Genomic DNA, 20,345 nt, shown 5'->3' with positions numbered 1-20,345 from the left:
GTCTTTTCATTGCCAGTCTGTAATGGCTATAATTTGTCCTCGTCTCCACAGGTCCTCCGTGATGGCGACAGCCTCTTGTTGCTAGGAGATTGGTGACATAACCAACAAAACCTCTTCACTCCTTCTCTAAATATGAATTTTAAATGGGTCCTCTCCCTGCTCTGCATTGTGCTCCGCTGAGCATTAATTCGTGTTTCTGGCAAATTACGAGCGATTTTTACATTTACCCACTCCAACTCCATTTAACACCGATGCTTCTAATAGCAGACAGGAGTCTTAATTGGGTATTGCTTGTCGTCCTGCAGATTTAACACAGAGGCCGGGAGCCTCAGGAAGGGAAAAAAGAAAAAAGAAAAGGTAAATAATTGACTAGGAGCTTTACTGGAGGCTCATGTGAGTAAGCTTGAGGACTCTTCTGTGTGAAGAGAACAAAAAGAGGGGAGAGTAAGCTAACCTATTTTCCCTCAGAGGAGCTCTCGCAACAAGGGTGCGTTTCCTGGATGCAAGGGTAAATCAGAATGAATTTAACTCGTGGCCTACTTTCCCTTTCCCTCCCTCTCGCCCTGGAAGCCTTTGAAAGTTTTTTTCTTCTTCTCTTTTTCAAGCAGCTGTGCATCTAAACACAGATGCAACATAAGAGATTGATTAGTCGAGATCCACGCGATCCACTTCCAGGATTGTTCCGGTGCTGGCGGAAATTTCGCCGGATGTCCTTTTTGGCCGGATGTCCGTTACCTTCCTCTTTCTCTGCGTTGGCGTTCTAAACTCCGGCGATTTTCTGAGGACTATGGTAAACTGCTCCTCAGATCTCTGCAGGGTAAATCCAGACAGCTAGCTAGACCATATGTCCAATCTGAGTTTTCAACTAAAACTACTTTTGAACGTACACACGTTCCACCAAAACAAGTTCCTTCCAGAGACTATTTAGCAGAGGCACCGCCCACGACGATTGTGATTGGTTTAAAGAAATGCCAATAAGCCAGAGCACGTTTTTCTCCCACCCCGCAATGTTGCATGGACTAGCCAGACCCTTGTCAGCAGCTCTGTGGAGGAAGGTCTGGGCTAGTCCAGTTCATTGAAATGAAATATGCAGCTCCGAAACACAAATTAGAAGAAAAAAAAGAGGGATTATGTTACAGATGCTTTCATGGTATAGAATTACAAAGGGTCACGCAGCACTTTCTGTAAATGCAAAGCCTAAACACAGTGGGCACCGAACCTTTTTCCGTCAAGGCCCCCCAATGATCCCCACTTGTCCCAAAGTCCCCTATCTGACAGGAGTTGCTTTTAGATCAACATAGTCATACACTCATTGTGTTACTTGTGGACAGAAATCTGAAGACTTTTCTTTTTGATGCTGCCTTTTTGTTTTTAAATCAAGTAATTGCTTACACACTTACAATGGATCTTTTATTCTTGATTTATACCCAAAACGATTTGGGTGCTCCGGTTTGGGTGTATTTTACAAGATCGGACATTAAAATCCTGATCTTGATAATTTTTTTTAACTTTAAAGTGACATTAAAATGCTTCAGTACGGCTGACAAAAATGTCCCAATGAATTGGTTATTTATTCTGTAAGCCAAAAACCTGAACAGTGAATTAGCAATGATTACTGGTGCAGCCGAAGCAGCGTTTTAGTGTCATGTGTCACACATTCACACTGCGCCTCTACAGGAGACATTCGAGGCGTTCAGCCTCGTTGCTACGGGCCACCACGGAGCTAGTTGTTAAAGGAGGGAATCTGTTTCTTATTCAATTTCCCGACCGAGAAGCTCAGAGCCAGAACAGGATCAAACCACAGCCCCCACGGGTTAAAAAACAAACTCAATTTGCACAATTTCCCCCCACTTTAACAGTGCCAGTGTAACAGGAACAGAAAGGTTTCGCTCGGGGCTCGTCTAGCAGAGTGTCCTGCACGCTCTCCCTCGCCACTCTCTCCCCATACCCCAGGAGGTATTTCAGTACAAGTAGGATTAAGCTTGGATATCCCGGCCCCTAGCTGTCATGCTGGGGATTATGGTGCAGAGGTGGGGGGGAGGAGGAGTGGCGGGTGGTGATGTATGCTTCCGTTTCCCCTGGCGCCCCGTGAAAGGTGTGCTGGGCAAGCCGAGGCCACGCTGAGAGACTCAAGGGCGGTACGGTGGTGGGGGTTGGGGGGGGGGAGCTACCCGCTAGCGGCGTTCGGCTAGCATCCAATCGCAAAGCGCCGAGAGCTGCGGCTCTCCAGGGGAGGTCGATTGGATTTTATTGCTTTAGAGCACGTGTGCACCCTTGCAGATTTATTGGGTTCACAATACATTTTGGCCCGCCTAGTTGTGCGCCAAACCAAAAACACAGTTTTTTTAAACTGCAATTACCTAGTTTACTTAGAGTTTTCATATTCAGGCTGTGAAAAATAAGTCTTGATGACTTTAGTAGGGCTTCATTTCAACAAAAATGCGACAAAAAGCGTACAAAAATGTCGGAAAAAGCAACAGATTTACAAAAAAGGTGACAAATTGCTGAGAAAGCCACAAAAACGTGGGGAAAAAGCTACCAAAATGTAAAAAAAAAAAAAAAAGACATGCAGTAATAAAAGCACGTCAATAAACTCTACGTGTCTGGCCCTTGGTGTGATTCTCATTTTCCAGTGTGGCCCAAAGTGTTTGTGTGGGCTACATTTTAAAAAGGAAAAGTCCAGTTTTTTCTCCCCCCTCCAACCTGGGTGTTCTTTATATAGTTTTGTTCATTAATCTACCGTACCAGTAGACCAGCACGCCCATGGGCGCACAGATAGGCACAGGTGCATTTGCTATTTAAACGATGTTGGCGCTGGGCGGTCTTAAAATAGCAGAGACACTTGCGTGGGGCTTTGTGCCGCGCTGCGCCGGGTGCTAGATCTGGCCCTTAGTCTGGTTGTACTGTGTCTCCAGATAAGTTCAAAAATTAAACCTACCAAGGTTAAATATCAAAACTATTAAAATAAGACCCAGGTTGTTAAAAAGAAACCGGCACTACCACGTAGATGCTGTCGGGACTAACTTCTGTCTAACTCTCCTGCAGAGCCTCAACCACGACTGTGTCCCGTCCCGAGTGGCCAATCGGAGGAGCAGGCACTCACGAAGACGGGGGGGGGAGAGGGGGAGGGTAAATTGAGCGCTACTCATTAAAGTGACATTAATGGTATTATTGAGCACGGAGCGGAAAAATGAATCACGGAGAAATTGGCACATGAGTGGAGCGGTAAAAGGGGCTTGGCAGAGGGCCAGGCAGAGGGCCGAACCTGGATAATGTCAGGAGCAGAACTACACTGGGACTAATAGGGACCGGTCTGGTAGAAAGTCTCAAAGCAATACTTGAGTAAAAAAATACAACAAGTATCTTACCAAAAAATGACTTTGGTAGAAGTTAAAGTCACCTTTTAGAATATTGTTATATATAGTGTCTGATATTTACTGTGCTTAAGTATCAAAGGTAGTTTTCTGAAAATAAATGTAACCCTAATCCTTACTAGGGGATGGATACCCGACCCGAGCCCGACGGGACCCCTTCGGGACCCGATGGGCCTGTGTCTTTGTTAACCCCTGTGTTGTCTTCCTGTCGACCATGAACTTATTGTCCTTCCGGGGGAGGGGGGGGTTTCCCTTCACTTCAGAGTGACAATGCATGGACAGGAAAGGTGGGAGAGAGAGATGGGGGATGACACGCAGCAAAGGGTCCGCAGGTCGGATTCAAACCCGGGCCGCTGCAAAGGACTCTGCCTACACGGGGCGCAAGCTCTTACTGGGTGAGCTAGAGGCCGCCCCTTTTTTTGGTGCTTCTGACACTTTTTAAAAAACGTTTTTTGTCATTTATTTGAACCCTTTTTATGTCAAAGTTTAGTCAGGACACTGTTTTTTCCAAAAGCTATTAAATTGAATAAAATACCCAAAATGCAATGAAAGTAATCATTAATTTTACCTGTGAAGATCGTTGTATGGAAGCCATACAACCATTCACCCATGCATCCATGTTATTTTTGGGGGAAATTTGGTTGAAATGAATCCATATTTCTGATATAAAAAACATTGAAAACTTAAATTTCACCGGAGGACAACACAAAGGGTTAAGATCAGATACCATAAAAATGGAAGTTCATACATATCTGACTGCTTGAATTTGTCGATGAAAACCACGCGTAGCAATATATAATAATATTGAGGAGGCGACAGGATAGTCGTGAGACCGGTGAAGATTCACACACACATAACCAAGTATTTGTACTCCGCTGCCTGCAGTGTGTTTGCCGTTCAGAGGCACGCTCCAAACGTGTTGATTGTTGCCATCAGACGTGCATTCTCCTTGCGATATCGGGTTGCTATGCCAACTTTTGAGAAAACCCAGGGACCTAGTTAGCGCTCCTCGCCCTCCGTTGTTTATTCTGGTTCGTTACTGAACTTGCCGAGGCATCAGAAACGGCGTATGGAAGCCAGAATGCTCCTGAGGAGGCTCTTCACCGTGGCAACTGTAACTTCAGGTGAGTAATCAGGCTGAAGCGTGCCCTATTTGGCGGCTTGTTCTTATTCACACAACGTTAAACAGAGTCCCTTTTGGTTTGTCAGTCTGTCCGTCTCCAGCGCACGTAACGGTAACACTGTACTTGAAGGTATCTACATAAGAGTGACATGACACTGTCATGAACACAGGACACTGTCATGACACAGTCATAACCCTAACTCTAACCCTAACTTGTCATGACAAAAACCCAAATGACGCGTTATGTGTCAAACTTGAGGCCCGCGGGCCAAATCCAGCCCCTTGCAGGTTTTGATCTGGCCCGCATATCAATTAAGGTTCATAATAAAAAATGTTGTCGCTTTTTCACTTTTGTCGACGCACGTGGCGCTTTTTTTTTCTCAATGATTTTGCCACTTTTTAAGTTGTTTTTTGGCACATTTTCTGAAGTTTTTTTTTCTCTGCTTTTTTTCTACCTTCTTTGTTGCTTTTTTCTTTGATGGTTACTTTTTGGGGGCTTTATGTTGACCAAGCTGTAAGTGAAAAGACTATATGGGACATGCAATAATACAGTAAAAGATGTTTGACTATTTCAATAAACTAGACATGTCTGGCCCTTGATGTGATTCTTAGTTTCCAGTGTGGCCCTTAGTGAAGTCAAGTTTGACACCCCTGTCTTAAACTGTTTGACTTGTTTATAAATGTTTATGACACGCTCATGACAGTGTCATGTCACTCTTATGTAGATACCTTCAAGTAAAGTGTAACCCTCGTAACATATTACAAAACAAGTCTAGAAATGGAAAACTCGCCTCAGAGAAATCAGGAAAAGTTGCTCTGAAGAAAGGAGATTTGTAGCTCCCTCTTATTCAATTAGTCGACTAATTGGTTGTTTTGGTCTTAGTCAACTTAGATTTCTTTAGTTTATTAGTCATGTTTGATGCTTTTTTCATGCTGAATGACTTATTTCCAAGAAACGTACGCGCACATCTCTGGTAAACACAAGAATTAAAGTGGTGCGTTAGAACTGATTTGTTTAAATTGTCGTTTAATCCAGTGGTTCCCAAACCTTATTGATCTGATGTTACACCCCCCCCCCCCCCGACAGCCACATTAGATGAACTCACGTACCCCTTCATCAATTCTCAATGCATGCTCCAAATGTGTAACACTATTCCTTATGTAAAAGGTTTTCATACAACTGAACTGTCAACATTCAGGTTGGTTTGGTCAGCCATCGTACTACTGACTTTTTGAACCGTTTAGTCAGTAGTTTTAGCTAACAATTTGAGCCGTTCATGCAATACTGTAAACTATTTATTCCTACCTTTCATTCATAACTTTTAGCGAGCCATTTCAGCCAATTATGCAAAACTTGGAGCTATTTATTTCTACCATTTATGTTATTCGTTACTTTTAGCTACCCATTTAAAATCCCTGTGTTCAGGTGCTACAGCGGATACATTCTTTTAATCAAATTATAATTTCTCTTGTTTTCAAATTCTGCTTTCCATACACCCCCTTGGCACTAGCACAAGTACCGCCTAGGGTACGAGTGCGCCCCCATGGTTGGGAAATCACTAGCTTAATCAGCTGACAGAAAGTTAACCTGCAACTACTTTGACATTCGTCATCTTTTAAACAAATGTGTTTTTAGCCTTTAAAATGTGAAGCAGCTTCTATGCGCCCTGTACGATAAAAAAAAAAAACATGGAATAGCTTTGGGTTCCTGGATTGTTGGTTGGAATCAACATGGCATTTGAAGACGTCGCCACGTCATCTTTTTGGGACATTTTATACACCGACTATGAATCAAACCAATAAATGATCTGCAGATGAATTGATAATGATAATAATTCTCAGTTGCTGCCCCTGAAGTCAGTCAGCTTGGCCTCTCTGCCCTACATTTCCTGCTCAGTCCCACACCATCAGAGGGGGATTGTGGGTAGTGATTTGGTGGGTGGGTGGGTGGGGGAGGTGCTGTTGGTGAGAGGTGGTGTGGAGGTGGTGAAGTGGTGGTGGGGGATGAAGGCGAGTGCTCTGTGAGTAGTCAGACCGCTATCAGCAGCCGGAAAAACCCTCCGGTTGTCGGGTCAGAGGCATCAGCAGGGGGAGGGGGAGGGGGGGGCAGAGTTACATAGAGGAGTAGGGCTGGGTACCGAATTCAATACTTTTTAGGGACCGACCGAACTGCCTCCTTACCATCGAGTATCGCAAATATGCCTCGTCATTCAATACCAAAATTCACTAGCGAAGGAGTAAATCCCATCAGCGTCGCTGAGCCAATGAGCACGCAGCATTCTTCTGCTGGGATCTAATAAAGCTGCTGATTGGCTGTCTAATGTTACAAGTCATTGAGGCGTGCAGGAAAAACTCTGCGTTATACAGGAGCTGAAAAATAAAAAGAAAAGACTGTCTTTTTTTTAATTTTTTTTAATTGATTTTTATTGTTTAGGAACCGCTAATCGAAGTCACAGTATTGATACCGGTAGCGGTATCGAGATGTTTTAAACAATACCCAGCCCTACAGAGGAGAGGGGGGGGGGGAGGGGATGGGGGGGGCAGTACTCACTGACAGCCTATAGTTCTGCATCATTTTATCAAACTCCTCGTCAATTTTTTTGTATTTCTCCTCAGTGCGGGGGGTGAGGGAGAAGGGCTCCTCGGGGTCTGGGCTCTCAGAGTCCCGGTGCTCTTTCTTGTTCAGAGCCTTTGTTCCCCAAACAAAAAGAAAGAAGAAGAAGAAAGAGGGCAGACAGACAGAAAAGAGAAGTAGATAGAGTAAAGAGAAGAAGAAATAAAAGAGAAAGAGAGAAAAAAAAAAAAAGGGTAGGTTAGATAAGGTGACAAAAGTGGGACGGTACTCACGCCGTAGCGTTTGAAGAGGCTGTCCAGGTCCTCCGTCTTGCGGTACTTCTCTTCGTTTAGCGGGCTTTGGTCGATGGAGTCGTCTCCGTCGGGCTCGGGGCTGTTGCAGCCGTTAAAGCCCTTCTTTCGCAACGTCTGAGGCGGTCAGAGAAGGGGGGGTAGAGGAGCAGAGGGACGCACTTTTACATTTCACTTCTCATGCACAGTTGGAGGTTAACCACTTTTCAGTACAGAAAAACACTTTAGCATCTACAACTCCAGACAGGCGCGTCGGGAGGGGGACAAGCAGGTCCAAAGCTGCAAAGAAAATGTAGAACTATCTTGCAAAAAAACATACATAAAGTTTAATAGTAGGCAACGCTAGCGAAACGTTGCCTACTATTCAACTTTACACTTTTTTCTTTGCAAGTTCGACAGTGTGCGGGAGTACTCTTTGCAGGATTAACCACGTTGTTTGAAGACTTTGTGAAGCCAATTTTCATTTTCACACAAAAACACAAATGACCATTTTTGATTGCACCATATCTGCTGACTCCCACGCTGTTTATTGTATAAAAAAAATAAAAAAAAGAAGCAGTAAAAGTCAGATGGAGCAGTTTGACCCTGCTGATGACACACAAGGATTTTTTTTTTTTTTTTTTTTTTTTTATCTAGCTGTGTGTTTATAGAAGAAAAAAAAAAAAAAAAAAGGAGCCTTGGAGAAAAACACATTCTCAACCTCTGATTCGATCGATTTCTGAGATCAACGTTCGTAACATCTGCCGCCCGCGTGATGGCAAGTTATTGCCCCCTCAATCTGCACTCGCTCACCCCGGCACCGGCAGGTGCTCTCGGAGCGCTCGTGGATTTAAAGCCAAAAGGGTGAAGACAACACAGACTGATACTGCCAAACGAGAAACGCTTTGAAAATGAAAGCGAACGCGGCGTGAGAAAATAAGAAATCAGGATCAGCTGTGGCTGCCCGCAGCATGTCATTTATTTTTTTTTTTGGCGTGAAAGTATGTATGAACCTGAGCTGCAATGTCAGAAGACACACTGAAGCATCGCACCTCCGAAACACACGGGCCAATCAACAGTGCTGGTAATTGGTGTGAAGCGCTGAGGAAAGTGGTTGAGCGTAGCAGAAAAGGGCAAGTGTTGGTGTTAGCGCCACGGCCAACGGCAGTCAGGTTGTGTCAGCGTTAGCACACTTTGGAAAAAGGGGGAGAAGAGAAAGGAGGAGTGTGTGTGCATGTGTGTGTGAAAGAGAGAGAGAGAGAGAGAGAGAGAGAGAGAGAGAGAGAGAGAGAGAGAGAGAGAGAGAGAGAGAGAGAGAGAGAGAGCGAGCGATGGAGGCTCTTATTTTGAGAGGATTCTGCTAAACGAGATTTGCCGTTAAGTAGCTTTGCCCGGTGGGCCTTTGACCACACGGCCAAGCAGATAGATCCTGGCAGCAAAATGGATCTTAAGACTGGAGCCGGAGAGCCTTCTGTGGTCCAAATACAAGCTTTAGCCATGAGTGGCTTGAGAAGAAAAGAAGAAGAAAATCCCTCGCCTAGGAATCTATCAGCAAAAGGAAATGGAGTGCAGTACACTCCATGTTCCTTAAGTCCATTAAATCTGTTACCGGGTCCTGAAAAACGTATTGTCTTAAAACAAGTGGAGAAATCTGCCAGTGCAGAAAAAAGAATATTACATCTGGTCCCCAAAAGAAATGACCATCAGTATCTTGAAAAGGGTAAGAGGCAGGTTCGCTGCATTTTAAATCAAAAAAAAAAAAAAAAAAAGTCCACTTATATTTTAGAAATTGAACCAAGTTGCAAAAATCCCACAGCGCTGGAAGAATAACACTTTAACCGGCCATAAGGGTTGGGTACCGAACTAAATGAGTATTTATTTGATTTAAAAGGTGCTCTAAGCGATGTCACACGTTTTTTAGGCTACAACTTTTTTTTTTTTTTGTCACATACAGCAAACATCTCCTCATTATCAGCCTAAAAAAAAAATAACGGGGTTTCTGTAGACAGCCCAGGCTCCACAAACACCAACAAAAACAAACTGCGCCAACCTGCACCACCAAACATAACGAACAGTCTTCCAGACAATAACAGAGCAGAAGGAGTCTAAACCATTCAGAAATCTTAAAAACATGACATTATGCATTTGAAAATAGTAAGCTAAAAGGTAGGGATACATCATTTGTAAACTAACAAAACCTCTGGTTATGGCCTCATTTACAGACGCATGTGAAAGAAAGGTCTCAGACTGATCTGTGTCCCCGAGCAGGCGGCGCTAATCTGTATTGTTGCCCAAAAATGAAAACCGGCAGCTGATTGGACGAATGCGCCACGTGGGTCTGGATTCTCCGGACATTCAAAGCCAGACTGTCATGGCGGCCGTTCAGAATACGATCTCATATGGTACTAAAATAGTTCACAGAAACGTGTTTCTGAAAACATTTGAAGCGAGAAATAAGCCGTGCAGTTGCTGAATCGGACTTCATTTCAGATCGACAAAGGTCAGTTTAAAAGATTTTCGTCAGATTTTAAGAGACGCTAGTCATGCTCATTACGCTCCTCGTTTCCGGGTTAGCTCTCCACCAATCAGATGGCTCATTTGAGTCCGACTGCCGGCAGGGCCCGCCTTCAGATGAAACATGTCAAATTGACTTGAGTCACTGACCTCGCCAGACGATAATGGGGTTAGCGTGTCACGACCTTAAGATTTAACCCTCGTGTTGTCCTCCCGTTGACCGTGCTACTTTCTGTTTTTCTGGGTCAAAATTTTAAATTAAAACTCTTTTTTTCAACGTTTTGGTCGTCTTTTTTTGACACTTCTGTCCCTTTATCCCCCAATGATTTTGTCACTTTTGTCAAAGTTTTTGTCACTTTTTCCGGCATTTCTTTTGACGTTTTTGAAGCTTTTTCTGACATTTGTCATTTTCTTTCATCAACTTTGTTAAATTGTTATCAAAGCTATAAAATGTAATAAAACACCCAAATTCAATGAAAGTAGTGAACTGATCATTTATTTAACTTGTGAAGAGTCATGGTTGTATGGAACCATCCACGTTAGTTCTTTGGACAATTTGTTTAATAGAAACCCAAATTCCGGGTACAGTATATAGAAGCTTTTTGAAAATGGGTCAAATTTCACCGGAGGACAACAGGAGGCTTAATAACAACTTCATGGATTATAAGTAACAAAGTACTCTGAGATCATATTCAACGCTTCACAAACCCTATATTTCCTTTAATTAAATATGCTGTGTCAAGTGAGAGAGGGTGCAGTCGAGTGGTGGTTTGATTAAAAGTTAAGAACATGGCTCCCGCTGAGCACAATCACTGCTAAGTGAGGATGACTCAACGACATGAAATTCAGCGTCGGAAGCAGAGCCGGCGGGAACTCCTACCTGCGAGACCCCCCCCCACTCCCCCCAAGGAGGCAGAGACAGATTCTTTCAATTTTGGATGAATTAGCCTCGGATCCTGGAAACAGGTGAGGGCGAGAGGGCTTGTGATGCCATCTGGATGTCAGCGTAAAGACATTGGCGCTCTTTGATAAGAATCTCATTAAAACTGGAAGCCGTCATTTATCATTATTATCATCGTCGCAGTGTCGGCGCGGCGATTTATCAACCCACGGGAACGGGTTATTAGACAGTATTTGTTCCAAGACGTGGAGACGGTCGCCTGAATCAGCTGTTCAGTCGGTCCAGAACAAGCCAGCGCTCTGATCTGCAGCTTACCGCTAATTCTTACGCACAGGAGGCGCCACCGCTCGCTTTGTTGGCCGCAGTTCATAGGAAACGCTCTGCGGATACATGTGTGAGTGTGTGAGAGTGTGTGTGTGTGTTGACCTGAAAAAACTAAATAAATAAACCTGACAGAACAAAGTAACCACAGGAAAAATGAAATATGTAAAAAATAAAACGGCTTCGACATGACAATAACTTGGCTTGTGGCAGAGGGCTGTTTGGAGGACGTGATCGAGGCGTGGGCCCCCCTGCCGTCCCCCCCTGCCGTCCCCACTCTCAGGACATAAAGAGACGGCATGGCGAAAACTGTGAGGACGCCGGAGCCACGTTGGTGCCTCCATCCATCCATCACATGTACTGACACACACGTACTTTAAAACGCATAACACACATTAAATCTGGTTTTTTTTCTTCCATCACCGTACGTTAACGATCACAGCCAGTGACGGACTGGCCATCTGGAATTTGGGCAAATGCCAGAGGGGCCGCTTCCCCATGGACCCCCTATGGGCCACTACTGATAATTTGTATTTGGTTAATTTTGAAGTTATTTTATGCATGCAGCCACTAATAGTCAAGACTGTACTGCGGTGGGGTGGGGTGGGTGGACAGATTCACTCCTAGCTAGCTATTGACAAGCTAGCTATTGACAAAAATAGGGCCGTTTGTTGCATGCGCCAGGGAGATCTGGAACAAACGTCCCAAAAACCACTTGAGATGGGCCCAACCCTGTGCTCTGTTAAATCGAGGCTTAAAACTTTTCTGTTTGCCATTGATTATGATTGCCGTCGTCCCTACACTTTGATGCTTTTAAAGTCTTTTAAATCTACAGGTTTTTTATGATTATGTGGAATTTTCTGTTTAATTTGCTTTGTTGATTAAGCTTGTGTAAAGTACGGCTGCACGATATGAGGAAAATATCTAATTGCGATTATTTTTGACTGATATTGCGATTGCCGTGCGATTCACGATATTGGAGGGAATGATCGTTTTTGTATAAAAAATGATTAACATTGAAAGAAATTAAAACTATTATAGTGCGATATAGTGGACGTCTCTGCTGCACCACAATACTTCATTTTAGTGTGTTAGTCGAGGACTAAATGTCTTTCAGTCGAGGACAGCCCCAACTGATACACAGTGCAAACATTCCCCTTCTCCGTTTCTTCTTCTTCTCTCTCTTTGCTCTAACATTTTGTGACACACACACACACACACACACACACACACACACACACACACACACACACACACACACACACACACACACACACACACACACACACACACACACACACACACACACACACACACACACACACACACACAGAGTGTAGTCCACTGATCAGCTTGTCTCTCAGTCAGTCAGCCATCTGTTCACCTGTCCGCCGCCTCTCTCCCTCTCGCTCTATTGTGTTGCCAGGGTAAGAATACCCTGCAGAGCACCGCGCCGGCCTCTGACTGGCTGTGGCTGCTGACAAGCCCCGCCCCCGCCTCCCTCCCTCCCTTCCTTCCTTCCTTCCCCTCTGGCTCGCTCGCACGCCCACCCGCCTGTCCGCCCGACCTCTTTTACCAGCTCTCCACGAAACTAAAGCTGCTGCGCTCTCCTCTCTCGTCCTCTTTTGGTCTCTCTCTCTCGCCCAATCATCTCTCGGCCCACCACCTTTAACGCAGCGCTCTCTCGTTCTCTCTCTCACATAAAAGTGCAAAGACTCACACACATCCTTCTGTGTTTTTCGCCGTTAACATCTCTCCTTCTTTCTGTAACGTCTCCATATGTGAGTCCCCCCCCAGTCGCCCGCTTCCTCTCATCCTCCTCCTCTCGCTCATCTTTTTCCCCACCACTTTTTCTCTGTCCTCTTTTGGCCCCATCTCTCTCTTGAACTGTTCCCAGAGCTTTCACATTGTATTGTATTCTCTCTCCCTCTCTCTCTCCCCCTCTCTCGTTATGAAACCGCTGTAGAAACACTAAGTCTGTAACACTGCATATTAAAAACACAAAATCGTCTTTCCAGGGCTGTGCGGTACACATGGCATGGCAGCACCTGGAACGTCTGCCCCGATTCATATTCTTTATTGCACTTTATGAACAGAATTATGTCAATTCTGTTTGTCCATATTGAAATGATTTTTCTGTCTCCTCTGCACACACAACATCTATTGCATGTCTGTCTGGAGGAGGGATCCCTTCTCTCGTTCTCTTCTGGAGCTTTCATTGCCCATTTACATTTTTTATTCTTGATCTAAAGTGACGGTCTAAGAGATAGAGGCTGTCCTAAGATATTCAGACTGTGAAACCCTTTGAGGCAAATTTAGGACTTTGGGCTGTAGAAATAAAACTGACTTTGTGCTTTAAATGCCTGCTCTGATTCCTTTCCTGTTGTGTTCTTCTTTAATAAGACAGTTTTGGATTTAAATCCCAATTTTGCAAATTTGTGACATATCTACAGTATATATAGGCAAAACGATCAAATACAGCACTTGTGTTTATACAACATTTAACATTGGAGAAATGTGGCCTCTCTTGAAAAAAACAGGTTCTTTAGAAAAACATGTATATTCCAAAGTAAAAGACAACTTTAGTATAAGTACTAAGTAAGTCAGTTATCAGTCATGTAAACACACATTGTCCTGTTAGCCATTTGACTGACAAAATCCTAGTTTCAGGAGCGTTAATGCAGCGCGAGGATACTCTCCATTCCTTCAGACTTCCCAGCTGTGGTTAACACAAAGCACAATGTAGTGTCACGTTCTATTGTAGCTTCTCGCATACACAACTGCAAAAACAAGCCATGCACGCACGCACGCACCATTTACTTTAAGGTCACCTGTTGGTAAACCAAAAAAAATAAAGATAGACCAAATAAAAGTATCTGACAAGTCATGTTCACTGTCCACGATTCAATAAATGAGTCGCCCTCCCCGTTGGCAGTGCTTTTTCCTTTCCAGTATCAATGATGCATTTATTGAAGAGACAAAAGCAGATTAAATGTTAATTAAAAACTTTTTTTATCATCTCATTTTTTGGTCTATTATTGACTCGTAACCAGGGCTTGATGCACAGACTGTATAAGTTAGTCCCTCCAGAAAAACGAAATATGAGGGGCTTGCATGATTTCACAATCCCTGCATTTTCGTTGCAAAAACGTCCCATATATCTTAGCAGAAAGTTGAGAAATGTGGCGTTTACTTCACACAAGAGCGGCCATTTCCCCGTTGCCATGGGAACGTTGTGAAGTGACGTAATTATGAGACGTGAACATCATCGAAAAGCAGGGTGTTGTGGGAAATCACTTTTTTTTTCTCTTTTTCATCAAACTGCAGTTTTTTGCAAGTTCACTCAATTTCATCGCATAAAATTGCATAAATATCATATAGCATATTCCATCGCATTTTTTATGAAAACGTGCCGCATAATCATGGATTTTTTCCCAGCAATAATCACAAAAGAACTCCGCATTTTTCAAGGACTGATAAGTAAAGGCAGAACATTTGGATCGCCCCCCTGGTGGCTGGCTGGCTGGCTGGCTGGCTGGCTGGCTGCAGTAGGCTATAGGTCGTACATAAGCCCCGCCCCCCCTCCATGTTAGCGGATGGGACATGGGCCAAACTAAACAAATCTAAATACACGTCCAATACATTTTTCCCAAAGATGATTTATGTCACTATATGTTTGTTCAACTTTCTAATCAGATTGGTTTTTATTAGTTATTTGACTGAAATGTAATGATTGACAGCTGGGATTGACTCGCGATTGGTTGGGCTGGTGTATCGGCGGGACTCTGATACCGCGGCTCCACAAGCCTGAGTACTGCTGCGCAGACTGTGGCTCCAAAATTACAAGAAGAGGAGGAAGTGGAGACACGTCGTCCATCTTTACATACAGTCTAGGTTTGTGACAAGTGAAAACAATCGGCCATTACAGTCAGAACATTTCCATCTTTTTCTAATAAACTAAATCAGGTTGTCGAGTCGGAGTCATCATCCAGACTGGATTTCCTGTTCTTGCATCCTTCTTATTTGATATTCCGACAGTTTCCGTCTGGAAAGCCACCAGTGCCCAAACAACCAAACCCCCTCCAGCCTTAACTGGGATTATTTATCCATGAGCTTAATGGACCTCCGCTCTTTAAGGGGGGCCTCGGGACGACTTGCTTGGTTACAGAGGACGTCCCTCCGCGGCTGCAGATGGCCTGTCAGCCAAAACGGATAACGTCTTGGCCGGGATCAGTGAACGTTTCCCTGCACTGATGGGAGGCTGAACAAAAAAGGGTTGGGGTCCACTTAGAAAGGCTTTTCTTTCAGAAATGCTACGCGTTTTAAAGGAGGTGTCGGGTGTTCATTCTGTATCTGCACATTATGAGTCTGGAAACGAGTCACTAATACTGTACGTCAAGCAAGGCCTTCCAGTACTTGATATCTTTTTAATGGAGCCTCGGCCCTTTGTCGTTGTGGGGCTATTAGTCATTTTCTAAGACAGGTCAAGATTTCGGAGTCCTGAACAGAACGATAACGAGTGCGTGGCACAATTACGTCACCACAGAAGGCATCTATGCGAAGTCCTTGACCTTGAAATGCTGCTGCAATAATGAGAAATCTCGTCCAATTAACCCCCCATCTCACTCATACAGTGTGGGCCGATGACAGGAGATGACTTAACTTGCTACCTTGCTTTTGAATCAAACTGTTAATGCAAGCTGAGAGCAGAAATATAATAGAAAAATATATCAAATCAAACTGAACGCTGTTTTGCTATTCTGTTTTCTGAAATATTAGTCTTGCGTCTATGTCCACGGCGCTGTGGGGTAAGGTCGGGCTACGCCACAGATACATTCTGGGAAAGTAAAAAACAAAAACAAAAAAAAAAACACTCTGGGTTGTTTGCATTTCTTTAGACCAATCACAATCGTCTTGGGCGCAGCCAAGTTCTCCAGGGATTTATTAGCTTGGACCGTTAGCGTTCAACTGTAACCCCACAGTAGGGCTGGGAAAAAAATCAATTTGATTTAAAACTCGAGTTGGTAGGTCAAATCGATTCATATTTTCAAAAAAATCTATTTTTTTGATTTTTTTTAATACAAATACAGTATAAATAATTTGGATGTTTAACAATCTTTGTTGCACACTGCACTGTGACTTTTCACTTAAAGAAAGGGTTTGCCTTTGCAATTTTGTTTTTGTTGATGCACTTTAAGTAAATACAATAAATATATATTTTTAAAATATATTTACAGTTCGCAGTTATTTTGTTTTAAATGAAAGGGGGGAATCAAATCTAATATTGAGTTTTTTTATTCGATTTTTTTAGGGAAACAAATCGCCCAGCTCTACCCTACAGCCACATGAGCTACAAAAGAGAGCGACATGCACTCGCTTGATGGGCACTCCTGGGCGTGCCTAGCCTGCCCCTGGTTGCTTGGCAACAGTAAACAGAAATCCTCCGGCGCTACCTTCAAGAACGTCTTAAAAGTCACTTCAGAGGGATTGTCAAGTCACAAGAACGATGTTTTTGGATTTAAAAGTATTTATTTCTCGATAAGAGGAACTAAATATATGAGATAAAATGCCAAACGTATCAGATATGTACAGAAATACGATGTCCTGAAGCGTTTTCCGCCATCTTGAATGATTTTCTTCGACTCGAGCAACCAACGTACATACGTCACGCTGCCGTCGCGCTGCCGTCGCGCTGCATTCGCTCCGATTGGCTGTCGCTTTGTCGCATCGCTCAGCATTTGCATAAAATAGACTTCTGGTATATTTCGGACCCGCCTTGCTCATGGCAGCGGCGAGCTCGTCGCTGGCAAACGGCCACTCCCGTTGAAAATGAATGGCAGCCTGTCGCCTTGTCTCTGTCTCTTGTAGCTAATGTGACTGTAGGGTTACTGTGCGTAGTCGTTTCCAAATGGTCTAGTTTGTGCCCGTCCAGACTATAGAGCAACCCCGGAGTTTTCAAACCAAAACGGGGGCAGCAGTGTTTGCCAAAACATCTCTGTTTTAGGGGCTCGGAAAACCACACGAGTAGTGTGGACACAAGGTGTAAACGTAGCAAAACGATATTCGTTTTTCAACCAAAATGTAGCTTGATCGTTTTGGGGGTTGTATATCTTAATTGGAAGCGTTGAGGCCATCACGGCGGCTGACAGAAATCAGTTATTTAAAAGAAGGGGAAATCCTGCCAAGCGTTGTCCTGCGATACGCGAGGCTCCCCTGGCTGCGACCAACGAGGATCGGGGCGGCGCCCAGAGTCCTTAAGCCCCTGCGGCGAGGCCTCGCCGGAGAGATCCTTCTTCCTCGAGCTGCTTAAAAAGAAGGCATCCCACTTCTCCGCCCATCTTGCTTTCTCTCCTCGCCTATTCATCGCCCGCTCTTTTTAGCATTTCACTCGCTCGTGTTTCCTTCTGTCTCTTCCTTCCATTGCCCTGATTGGGATCTGCAGTCAAGCGGATAAACACATCCTGGCAGGAGTGGGAGGCTGCCCACACACACACACACACACACACACACACACACACACACACACACACACACACACACACACACACACACACACACACACACACACACACACACACACCCTTTCAAGCAGCACGTGCACATCAGATGTGTGCATATGTATTGCCTCTCAGCATTGCACTGGAGTTGAGGAATGTCTAACCATGTGATGAAGACACACACACACACACACACACACACACACACACACACACACACACACACACACACACACACACACACACACACACACACACACACACACACACACACACACACTTAAGTGCTTCTAAGCATACAGGGACATTGCTGCATGCACATGCAGAGTGACCGTACACAAACTGTGTACAAATTGTGTACGGTCACCCTACATGCACGCAGTGTGTGTGTGTGTGTGTGTGTGTGTGTGTGTGTGTGTGTGTGTGTGTGTCTGTGTGACTATATCCACACTTCATAATTTATACTCAAAAGCTCTTGCTTGGAGAGACTCGCGGAGGCAGAGCGGCAAATGGGCACATTTTGTGACCATCCAATTACGTCTCTCTCTCTCTCTCGCTCTCTCTCTCTCTGTCATCTCAGCGATGTCACACCATGTGCCACTGCAGATGATCTTCGGACTTCAATAATTTTAACATAATTCATCCTACGCTGGCTGAATTTCCCCTGAAAGTCCCAACGCCGAGTGGTTCGGTTATGTGTGTGTGTGTGCACAACATGCTTCCCTGTGACCCAAACAAAAGACAGAGGCCGACCGAGAAACCTTATAAAACTCCCGCTGCATTTAAAACACAGCACTAGAAAACACATATGGATATGAAATATTTATAAGGTGTTAAGAGACAACTCAAACGAAAACCAGCAATCAAATAGTGACCTGGTTCAAACCACTCATCGATTCAGATGGATTTGTTGTCTTTCTCAACGTTGAGCAAGCGTGACTGAAAATCAACACTTCCTGCCAATGTTTTGCAGAGTAAGAGCCTTTTCGGTCAAGCGAAGGGACTAGACCCCGCTCAACACTTTAAATAGGCTTTTACTGTGAAACTGGAGCGGAACAGAAAATATCCCATAAAATCTCAATCCAAAACCAGTCTCAAAATACCAATAATCTCATTAATCTTCAAATGAAAATAGTCCCCAACAAATGCACAAGTTCCTCCAGTTTGTACGCTAAAAACTACAGTGAACAGCTGTTTTAAGAAATGACTCAGCCATGTATACTGATATTTTTGCGAGACATTTGAAAAGATTTACATTTGTGGCCGGGTTGGATCAGTGGGTAGAGCAGGCGCACATGTACAGAGAGGTTTAAATTAATGAATTGCCTTTGGCTCATTAAATTGCAACTGCAAATGTGAAATAGGAAGGATCAACGGGAAATGTCTGGGGCAGACGACGCTAACACTCGCTTAACAAGGAGGCATGTGCTGCTGCACGCCAGGCGGAGGGGACAGCTGAGGACAAACGCTGGAGAACGGTGCTGAATGCCTGCCGGCCTACAGAGAGAGGACGGGTGGAGGTGGGAGCTGAGGGTGTAGGAGTGCAGTGTACAGGCCGGTATAGGAGGGAAGCTCCTATGTAGGGAACACACACACACACACACACACACACACACACACACACACACACACACACACACACACACACACACACACACACACACACACACACACACACACACACACACACACACACACACACACACACACACAACCAAGAGGCTAAGCAAGACTGAATATTGTATGAGGCGTTCTCATGTCGTGCAAACAGAGAGAGGAGGAGGAGGTGGACTTATGCGCACACACACACACACACCCACACACACACACACACACACACACACACACACACACAAAGAGAGAGAAAGAGACAGAGTGACACACTTGAAAACACAAACACATGTATGCTCACAAACAGGGCCAGTGGAGCTTGAGCTGATGTGGCCCGGAGCAGCCCAACGCCCAGCCACGGCGCGCACACACACACACACGAGCGCACACACACACGAGCGCACACACACACGAGCGCACACACACACGAGCCATCTGCAGCTGGAGATACAGCCTACAGAAGGGCTTTACTGCTGACACTCTGAGACCGACAGAGAGAGAAGGATAAGAAAAGAAGGGAGAAATGGTCGTGACCGGAGTGCATCAGACGATTAGGAGGCAGGAAAGAGACGAGGAAGGGTGAGAGGAAAGTGACAGCAGGGAGGGGTAATACGGCACCAAACTAAATCTTAGCCCAGAGTGGACTTTGTTGGAAAAACAAACCAAAACCAGAAAGTCCAATAAGAACTAAAAGTTAGTGATTAATTGAATAGTCTATGTGCTTAATTGTGGCCACATTGTTACAGGAATAGTCAGCGGTGGAGTCTAAATGTTCATCTGTGGTAGCGATATGAACATGCGTGATGAACACATTGGATAAGACTGCGTGAAACGCGACGAATAAGGGAAATCATTGGGTACCAAAACCTGGCATAAAAAACGGGCCCCGCGGCTACAACTGCAGTATATATTATCACGCTGCAGCCTCTGGCCTGCTCTGTGTCGGGGCTGAGCTGCTAAGACCACAGAGAGGAACAGAGTTTCATCACTTCTCGTTAAAACGGCCCTTTCCTAATATTATAATATAAACCATTGCTTGCTTCGTGTGTGAATGAAGGCTGTAGTGTGCAATTCTGTTAACAGCAGATACAGTAATCTCAGCCGTAATGAGGTCCTGGCTCATTGCAAAGTAATACTCCCAAAGCAGGCACATTTTGGGA

General features: G+C 44.5%; 1 protein-coding gene across 10 annotated transcripts in view; it reads right to left on the bottom strand.

The window, feature by feature from the left end:
• Positions 1 to 20,345, bottom strand: part of mef2d (myocyte enhancer factor 2d) — an 85,598-nt gene that overhangs the window by 47,980 nt on the left and 17,273 nt on the right. For 6 of the 10 annotated variants that reach the window (XM_028579395.1, XM_028579398.1, XM_028579399.1 and 3 more), the window contains exons 3-4: positions 7,345 to 7,479; positions 7,049 to 7,186 (exon numbers count right to left, since the gene is read on the bottom strand). In XM_028579395.1, the coding sequence (XP_028435196.1) occupies positions 7,049 to 7,186; positions 7,345 to 7,479 (273 nt within the window). The remainder of the gene's footprint in view (positions 1 to 7,048; positions 7,187 to 7,344; positions 7,480 to 20,345) is intronic. The other 4 variants (XM_028579402.1, XM_028579404.1, XM_028579401.1 and 1 more) reach the window with 2 other exon arrangements.

This window comes from Perca flavescens, chromosome 6, assembly GCF_004354835.1.
Source record: "Perca flavescens isolate YP-PL-M2 chromosome 6, PFLA_1.0, whole genome shotgun sequence".
Lineage (NCBI taxonomy): Eukaryota > Metazoa > Chordata > Actinopteri > Perciformes > Percidae > Perca > Perca flavescens.
The sequence above is the reverse complement of the archived record's forward strand: the minus strand, read 5'-3'. Positions and strand labels throughout refer to the sequence as shown.